The sequence below is a fragment of the Penicillium soppii genome (genome assembly GCF_028829465.1).
Source record: "Penicillium soppii strain IBT 18220 chromosome Unknown utg000001l, whole genome shotgun sequence".
Lineage (NCBI taxonomy): Eukaryota > Fungi > Ascomycota > Eurotiomycetes > Eurotiales > Aspergillaceae > Penicillium > Penicillium soppii.
Genome location: NW_026643231.1, coordinates 3,356,605 through 3,365,995, shown reverse-complemented (window position 1 = coordinate 3,365,995; position 9,391 = coordinate 3,356,605). Strand labels below are relative to the sequence as shown.

At 51.2% G+C, this 9,391-nt stretch overlaps 2 protein-coding genes across 2 annotated transcripts; both read right to left on the bottom strand.

Moving 5' to 3' along the window:
• Window positions 1-596: 596 nt before the first annotated feature.
• On the bottom strand, window positions 597-2,538 carry N7529_001278 (uncharacterized protein; the record flags this gene model as incomplete). The annotated part of the gene is made up of 7 exons (XM_057236809.1): window positions 597-721; window positions 771-1,001; window positions 1,052-1,359; window positions 1,422-1,691; window positions 1,743-2,004; window positions 2,055-2,273; window positions 2,328-2,538. The coding sequence occupies 7 exons, from the start codon at window positions 2,536-2,538 to the stop codon at window positions 597-599; spliced, it is 1,626 nt and encodes a 541-aa protein (XP_057103612.1).
• Window positions 2,539-3,478: 940 nt separating this feature from the next.
• On the bottom strand, window positions 3,479-8,358 carry N7529_001277 (uncharacterized protein; the record flags this gene model as incomplete). Its single annotated transcript, XM_057236808.1, has 9 exons — window positions 3,479-4,277; window positions 4,333-4,375; window positions 4,422-4,549; window positions 4,652-4,994; window positions 5,049-5,332; window positions 5,396-5,580; window positions 5,815-6,163; window positions 6,225-8,235; window positions 8,286-8,358. 9 exons carry the CDS (start codon window positions 8,356-8,358, stop codon window positions 3,479-3,481), a joined length of 4,215 nt encoding a protein of 1,404 aa, XP_057103611.1.
• Between the last annotated feature and the right edge of the window lie 1,033 nt (window positions 8,359-9,391).

The window sequence follows — 9,391 nt, the reverse complement described above, 5'->3', positions numbered from 1 at the left end:
TAACAGAAGGCGGCCCTCCTGTTCAACCAATTTTTGAGCTTTTTGAGATCGAATTGGGGGCATTGTTGATGTTCAAAAACATACGTTGCTATGGGATCCATTTTATTTTGCGGGTGGCCGGAGTAACCGGGTGGCCGGAGTAACAGGGATCCACGTTATAAATTGCCAGAACCAGGGGTAATAAAAGACAGAGCATTCATACATTCTTATTGGCCAGGGCAAGTAGGCATTCCGACAAGAATCACCTAAGTCGCGCGACCACTGCATAGACCCCTTCAGTAAAATAACGGTAGGAATATCATTAGATAGCACTGTTCCCCTTAACGCTCGGCATCTTAACATATGCACTTAACCATAACTAGAAGCATCAAAAGCACTGTCCCTATCCACTACGTCTCTTAGCTAAGGTCGGCTTTTGATATTGGAGTTGATAACGCATATTACTTATATAGATAGGACAATGTCTTCCGGGGCCTTTCCTATCTGGGCTGCCGCCGCTTTATGAGTGCGCTCGATCTCCGGGACTGCCTAGCAGATAACGTGTCCCACACATTTACCCTGCCATCATTAACTATATAACAGCCATCATGACACCATCAAACAGCATTCTTGGTCTCTTGGACCTCCACATGTTCTGTGATCATTTTCTTCTGGTCATCCCCACCGAGCTGTTTGTGAACCGCTGCAGCGACCTCTTCGGCCTTGTCTATATCCTCGAACACTGCTTACGTTAGCTTTGTATATTGCAGCAGAGTAGGAAGACCACTTACGGAAGGACAGCTCCTCAAGAGTGCGGCCCGCAGTTTCGGGGAAGAAGAAGTAAATAAACACCAGCTCAAAAACTAACCAGCAGCAGTACACCAGGAGCCACTTCCAGGCGATGCGCGCGAGACCAACGGGGTTCACGTAGGTGGCAAAGAAACCTGCGCCTCGGCCGTAGAACTGGAACCAGGAGATACCGCGTGAGCGGCCCATGTAAGGGAATAGCTCGACCAAATAAGCTTATTCAGGTTAGTATATATACATGCTATGAAACGGTAGAGACACGCACTGTAAGTCAAGGCATTATAGCCGAGGTTGTAGGCGGGTGAATAAGCGAAAATGAAAAAGATGGTCAGAATGGCCGCGGATTGAGCTTTTGTGCTTATGAAGCGCTCCATGGCGATGGTCCATGCGATATACACACACAGCAGGCAACTTGCGCAGGTCAGGTACATTGGCCGACGCTTGAAGCGCGGCGCTATCAGCGCCAGCGCAGTGCCACAGACGAGACCCCAGCAGGCAATGCCGATGTTGATCTTGGACTTGGTCACGCCGTTGGTGATTCCAACCATGTTAAGGAGGTCGCTAAGATAGTACCTATTACATGGATCAGCGTTGACGAAGGGTGTATAGGGCAGATGCCACAGGGGGATGCTTACGAAATGAGCGTGTTGCCGGACCACTGTGTGAACAGGCCGAGAAAAGCGGTGATGAACAGTCGACGGCGCATGCCGGCCGTGCGGAACATGTCCCACCAGGATTGTTTTGACTCTTCGAGCTCCATCTTGATGGTTTGTTCGATCTGCGCCAGCTCGGCCTTGACAATGACCGAGTTGCGGTCGCCCTCTGCGTGGTATTTGGTAAGGATGTCAAATGCTTCATCGTAGCGGTCTTTGCTGATCAGATATCGAGGACTTTCAGGGAGGAACCTGGGTTTGTGTTAGTGGGAACAGTCGGCATAGCGCCGGGGAGTCTCCTACATGACTGTCGCGAGCTGGACCATGGCGGGCGCAATCTGAAGCAGAGATGGGATTCGCCATGCCCAGTTGGACGTAATGGTCACCGTCCCTAGGCCAACAGCTGCCGCGATGACCTGGCCGATGAAGTAAGAGGAATTGAACAGCGAGGTCAGAATCGGACGTTCCTTGGGATAACCCAGCTCGCCCAGCAAGGATGAACCTGCAACGATGCAGAACGGGATTCCAAATCCTAGAAGCATACGTGCGACAATGTACATGGCCACTGGCAACCATCAGAGTTGTCACAAAAATGATAAGCAAAAGGGTAAATACCTCCATTGGAGAAGCCCTGGATTAGGGCACCGAACAAGCTCACGCATGAACCGAACACGATCGTCCATCGTCGTCCAACTCGCTGGTTGAGGTATGGGACGAAAGGGAGGGAGAGAATAGCTCCGAGGGAGTATGCAGCCCCTAGAAAGCCCTTGAGGTTCGCTTCGATTGCGTACTGGGGGCGTCCATCCACGATTTTGCCAGTTTCATGACCGAAATCTATATCATACCGTTAGTCGCCTGCGGTGTTTATCGTGGATCGAGAAGACATGCACTTGTTCCAAGTATACACGATCTGGACCGTGTTGATAATCTGCGAGTCGAATCCCGACGTGATCTCGATACCCATACACGCCGGGAACAAGATAAAATAGAGTCGTCTCAGATTAGGCTTCCTGTACCAAGACGTATGGTCATCGACCAGCAAGTTAGCCAGCACAGGCTCGGCAACATTCTCCTCGCGCTGTTTTCCAATCACTACCATGTTGAAAAGCTGATATTCGGATCCTCACAACAGTGCTGATCAGTGGACCCTTGAAGTTGCCGGGACCGAATAATGATTATATATCCTGTCCGTTCTATGCTCTTTATCCAGCACGAGACCCTTTGCCGGCACCTAGGCCCAGTCCCAAACAGCCATGATCCGTCTGACCCACCAGGCTGTGCACAGGCGGGCTGGAGGGCTTCATTCTACCGTATCAATGAAGACAATTCGGGTACGATCCCCGCTGGACGGATTATAGTTTTATCACCCCATGGGGTAGCTGGAGACAGAAGGGGGTGGGGCCAGGCTTCTGGCTTCAAGGCTCGCCGCCAAGAGCCTTGGCAGGTCATCTTAGCCTAAAGAGGCTGCAGGGACTTCGCGGAGTCTCCCCGAGAGCCTCAGGCCAAGAGTAAGACCACGGCCGCCGCTGGTTCGCTGTGAGAGATTCGATGCCGATAGATACTCGAAGAAAAACGGAGCTGTAGCAACTCTCCTGAACCGAGTGATTTGGCTGAGACAAACTGTCGAGCTAAGGGGCGGATTTTTACCACTAAGAACTTGGTGATTCATATTATTTTACAAAGTAAACTAGGTCATCTCGAAATATTCGCGTTGAAACACGTGTGGGCGCTAGTACTAGCCTCTCAGGCTATGAGATGCTCTTAACAGCGATCTGCAGGACAGTTCTTCAATCAACTCGTCCAATCGGTTCCCTCTGTCCTAGCATATACGGAAATTGATGGCCTACTAAGAGGCCGGAAACAGAGCAATATGGTGCGTAGCAGTGATATTGTGAATGAGACGGGGAGAAGAAGGAAGGAAGAAAATCCTACTCACTCTCCCCCACTATCTATCTACAGGGTCTGTCACATGCAGAGCAGTATGCCCCAACAGAGATCCTTCAATCTGTTACAAACAGATGCATGTCTTGCATTCTATTCTACAGTTCCAAATTGCCATGCATCAGCCACTCCAGCAGTACACTTAATTCCTTGATCCCGCCGCCCTCCTCGCCCCAGATCTTCAACCGCTCAATCACCACCCGCACACAGTCCGCCCAGTCGGGAGGAATACTCAAATATTCATCCGAGGGGAGCTGAGTCAGCTTGGCGCGAAATCCCGCAATCAGACAAAGCGCATGATTGAACCGGACTCGACATGCTCCCCATGACCCCGGGTGCCGGAAGAATGGCACCTCGGTCTGGATGCGATAAACTGCCAAGCGTAGCGCCTCGCTTGCTTTGACTCCATACATTGCCGCCATCCCTGGTTCAAGCGGTACATGGATACACAGGTATAGATACGCGCGGCAAATCAGTTCGCGTACCTCGACATATCGCTCACGGCTAAGCTTCATGAGCTCACCTTCCTTCGGCCCAGGGGTGGATTCGAGGGGCATGTTAAACCGGAGTGTATGTGGAAGACAGTCTACCCACTGCTGGAGTTGACCTTCCAGCTGCGTCAGAGTTTCTGCCAGAACCTTGATGGTCGGCAAGTCGATATCTGGAGAGAGCACACGGACCGCATTGCGGGCCCGGTTGAGAAGCCTGCGCAAGAAGATCTCGGCCAGATAATAGTATGAAGATGTTGCTTCGAGTTCTGTGGATAAAGGACTGGAAAACATCCACCCAGGGATGTCCTCAGATGGTTGTCTCGTGGGGAAGCTCGGAAGGGAATACGGAAAGTCGGAGAGGCTGAGGTCACAAGGCGGGAGATCTGTTAGTTCATATCGAACCTCACTGCTATATGTCAGCCAATTGTGTGAGGATTTGAGGTTTGTGGTTTATAAGATACCATTCGGATTTCAAGCATGTCCAGTAGAGTCGCTGCTCCAGACCTAGGGGAGTTAGACATATCGACAATGTAGAGATTAAATTACCCACTCTCTTCCTGCGCACTTCTGATCGTCTTCCCCTCGCGGTGCTTCAAGCGATAGGTTTGCCACAGCATGGATGCTGCCCGGAACATTTTCCAGCCCGGAATCGGCTCGAAGTTATACTGATACCAAATTCTACGCGGGAGTTAGCCATTTGCGTCTCGAAGTAGTCGAGATCCAGAGGCTTGCCCGAATAAACAGAGACACTGCACTCCCAATAAGGTATCGTCGAGATACGCAGTGGAGATGCGCTTGCGCGCCATGGAGAGGAAGGTCAATGATTCCTTCATTCGGTGCTCCGGAACCGACATCGTGAAGTAAGTGACCGGCGGACTGAACGATGGTTCATTGTACGAGACCTCGCGGGTTTCGTCGTCGGGATAATCCCCCCATATGGCCGCAAGTGCAAAGATTAGTAGCACCAAGCAGGATGCGGTGGACCAGTCAATGCCATTTTCCAGCACTTGAGCGATATAAAAGTCCAGCTGTTCAGGGTCAACGATCGGGTTCTTGGTCCAGATCTTGGTCATGAAAACGTCGCGCAATTTGAGGAGCCTTTGGGGATCTGAGCTTGACAGAGCTGTAATTAAGCATAAGTATCCGATTCTCAGATATGATGCATAGAAGACCATACCCGTCTGGAAGCGATCTGGCTTCTCAGAATACGCTGTCATTGGAAAAGTCGATACAGGCTTCTCTTTCGGAAAAATGGGCCAGCTGAGAATCATGTCCGACCCGGTAATAGGCGTCTTCGGCGCATCATTGCGCGAGATTGACTCGGGATCTACTTCATCCACTGGGGATGGCGACGGCTGTTGCGAAAAGAGAGGAGGCGCGCGGTTCAAAGAGAGGCTATCTGCTAGAAGCCGCTCTTGACGTTCTACTGCCTCTAGGATTCTTGCGCCCCATGTATCTAGACTTTAGATAGATTTGGTTGTTATTAGATGTCTCAGCTAATGGAAATGCTCTATTGGAACCGACACTGAGATGGCATCCGTCTCCGGATACTCGCAAGTTACACCCCGCTGGATACATTTGGAACACACTGGCCGTGCCGAATCGCATCGAGTCTTGCTGAGACGACAGGCATCGCACGCGGTGAGCACCCGCGTGTTCTTGCGAGGTCGTGCAGTCGACGAAGAGTCCATCATTCCTGGTGGGGCTTCCTGCAGTCGGACACAGGAAACTCAGAGAGAGAGATGTTCGTTCAAGGCCAAGAGAAAAGACAATGGTGATTGGTGATTGGTGATGTGCTAGGCGAACGATGGCTGAATTATCCCTCCAATCAAGCCAAGATGGCCTCGATTGAGCGCGGGCAATTTACCCAACCGAGACCGGAGGACCCCTTAAAGTCCCCGCCAATACGAGGTGCGATACACTTGGAATTTTCCCCGGGCCACCACTTCCTGGCTAGAGGTTGCAATCAACACCTCATAGGTCCCTTGCTCGCTCTTCCACTTGTCCTCAATCTCGTCCCAGAAGCTGGTCGCATATCGGTCCAGCTGGATGTCAACCGTTTTTTCTTCTCCAGGCTGTAGGAATACTTTTTCGAACCCATGCAGTTCCTTGATTGGGCGCGGTGTTAGGGATTCGGGGGCAGAGATGTAGAGTTGGAGAACCTGGGCGCCCGCCACTTTGCCCGTGTTTTTGATTTGTACGGTGGCGACCCCAGGACGGTCCATGTTGAAGATCTCCGGGGTGACGGTAACACTCGGTGATACCTTGAATGTCGTGTATGATAGGCCGTGACTACAACACGGTTAGATTAGATACGATTAGATGAGACTACAAGAGGAAGGAACCAACTCACCCAAATGGAAAGAGGACTTCTCGTCCGGTCTTCTCGTAAAATCGATAACCTGCATAGATGTCCTCACCGTACAACACTCGGCCACCTACACTGGCGTAATTCAGGTAGGCCGGGTTGTGTTTCACATCCACAGGCCAGGATAATGGAAGCTTTGCACATGGATTGACCTTTCCGAAGAGCACATCGGCAATTCCATGACCCGTCTCGTTACCTCCGTACCAGGCTTGCACGATGCACCGGGCCTGAGCAGCCCACGGTATGGTAAATGGTGTACCGGACTGATTGACGACGACAGTCTTGTCTGCGGCAACCTTCAGCACCTTCGAAATCAACCGGTCAACTCCCGCTGGCAGATCCATATGTTTGCGATCGAACCCTTCAGATTCCCAATCTTTGTTGAGCCCGGTGCAAAGAATGGTGTAGTCGGCCTCTGCGGCAGCTTCCACGGCATTTTCGATCATTTCATCCTGGTCCATCCGTAGACAGGCCCCCAGATTTGCGGCGCCGCCACCGAAATTCACCATTCCCACAGTTTTTGTAGTAGTAGTGTTGGCAGAGCCGAACTCAATCCGAATTTTGTATGTAGTCCCAGCAGCTAGTTCCCTCGATCCCAGCTCCTCAATGGTGCCTTTTCCGAAAAATGCTGTCCCGCGCGTCTGGTTCGTGGTGTTATCGATCACGAGCTCATCATCAATGTAGAGACTTGCGGTACCAAAGACACTCAGGCCAAAGTCCCAAAGTCCGGAGGCGTCGGGCGTGAAGTTGCCAATCAGTGTGGCCCAGAAGAGCCCTCGGTTGAGACCGGGAGCATTGTAGTCCATGAACTGAAAGGCTGTCGTCGATACAGGCTCGGTGCTGATTATTTGTCGTTCCTTGCTCATCGGCTCGTTGTAGAACTTAATGACAGCATTGCTTAGGAGGCGGTCTATCACGGGAAGCATCCTATGGGCGTATGCTCCCGCTTTATAGAGCACCTCCGCGTTGGGAAGCGCTTCCCTGCAGGCGTCGTATAACGAGACAGAGTAATATGGCTCAAGTGACGCACTGCCACCACCTGATATTGCGGGAGTCTTCATGTGAGATCCGATTAGGGCGATCTTTTTGATATCACTTGGAAGGGGCAAGATTTCTTCGTTCTTGAGGAGGACGATGCTGTTCGCACAAATTCTGCGATTCAGCGCTCTATCCTCTGGGAAGTCCCGTCCTCGCTCCACTTCTGAAACTTGGACCTGACTCGCTTGCTTCACGAATTCCAACACCTTTCGCGCACGTGCATTAATAGTCGATTGCTTGACCAGTCGAGCCTGCAGGGCGGACTCCAGAAACTTTCCCCGATATCTGGATACCCCCGGCATCTCTAGGTCAAGGCCCGCATTTATGGAGTCGATAGTTGTGTAGGTCCCGTACCAGTCGCTCATAATCAGCGGATTCCACTTCCACTCCTCGCGAATCAGATTGAGCATGCGCGCATCTTCCACCACGTGCTTCCCATTGATCTTATTATACGATGTCATGAGCGCGCCGGGCTTCGCATCCCTCGCCACAATCTGGAAGGGTCGTAGGTAGATCTCGCGCAAGGCTCGCTGGGTGACGAGGACATCCACCGCCCGGCGTTCATGTTCCTGGTCGTTGCCCACGAAATGCTTCACCGTGGAAACAATGCCTTTGCTTTCGCATCCGGAGATGATTGATTTAGCCAGAATGCCGGAGAGATGTGGATCTTCTGCAAACGATTCGAAGCCGCGACCACCGAGGGGTGCGCGCTGCATGTTGATTGTCGGACCCAGCCAACAATGCGCCCCTTTCGCAATGCACTCGTCGCCCAACAGCTTCCCCGCTTGGTATATCAGATCTCGGTCCCAGGTGGCGCCCAGAGCTGTGCCGCAGGGCAAACATGCGGCAGGGATGCCGGCGAAGAATTTCGTCCCCCGGATACCATTGGGGCCATCGGTGGCGCGAATCGAGGGGACGTTGAATTCGGGGATAGGATGTGTGTGCCAGAAATCAATTCCTGCTTTTGTTAGTGGATGACTTTCCCAAAATTCACTGTCTCTGCGTTACCGGATAAAAGAGCGATCTTGTCCTGCTCGCTGATGTTCGCTAGAACATGCTCTACATCAAATGTCTCCGGCATAATGAACACTTGGAAAAAAAACAATGTCAATAAAGAAGAAATCTATGTTTGTAACCTCTACGCATAGCGAACAGAGGCAGACCATGTGGCGACTACATATAAATACATGTGCAGTCCAACTTCGACCATTTTACGTCAAACTCATGATTTGATGGGACATATGGACGCTATTCCCACGGATCCCCGACATCCCGAGACGCCCAGCGACGCGTTGACGGCGGAGACTCCCCGGCTTGGTGGGGACCTGCAAGGATCCCCGCATCTCCCCTATAGCCCTATCCGCGTGCTCTATCGGTTTTCGAGTTGATCAATTCCCCCATCCGATCTTCAGGTCGTAACATAAGTCAGGAAAATTCGAATCTATAGACTCGTTACGGGAAAGCTTCTATCTGCTACTAACCAGGAACCAAGATCGGTAAAATACGAGTTAAACTTATACAGCCTAATTGATAACTATATAGTCGTGTTTTTCTAGCTTAGCAGGCGCTAGCTCACAGTAGCAAATAGCATTATCCTCTTCTTCTCTTTCATTTTGATATTCACGTGTAAAACCACGTAATGCGGCACGTGCGATACGTTCCCAGAGTGCTTTCTGGAGACTCTTGTCGGAGAACATATTTTGAATGGCAAAGAAATTCAAATCAAATCATGGCAGAGCCAGAGAAGGGCCTCGGGGCTTGGATTTATGTCTTTTTATAGGACGGGCATAAGTTCAGAGTGAGTTGGCCCCTATCACTCTAAGGGTGAGATTGTCACCCATATGACCCACTGTCACCCTAGAGTGCCGCTTAGGTGCTGAGGGCGCATTGACTATTGACTGTGCAGAATAATCGGCTTAAGTACAGCTGAGCGGACGGGAAGCCCTGTTTTCCACACCCTATGGTCGTATGTGCTTGGTTTTCACCTAAATGAAATCATGTAGATACCCTACCCAACAAAACCCGGCAATCGTGTTGGGCAAAAGGACGAGGTCAGCTAGTTAGCCACGCTTTTCATCAGCAGCTAATTGACACAGCGCCTATTCTTCTCCTCC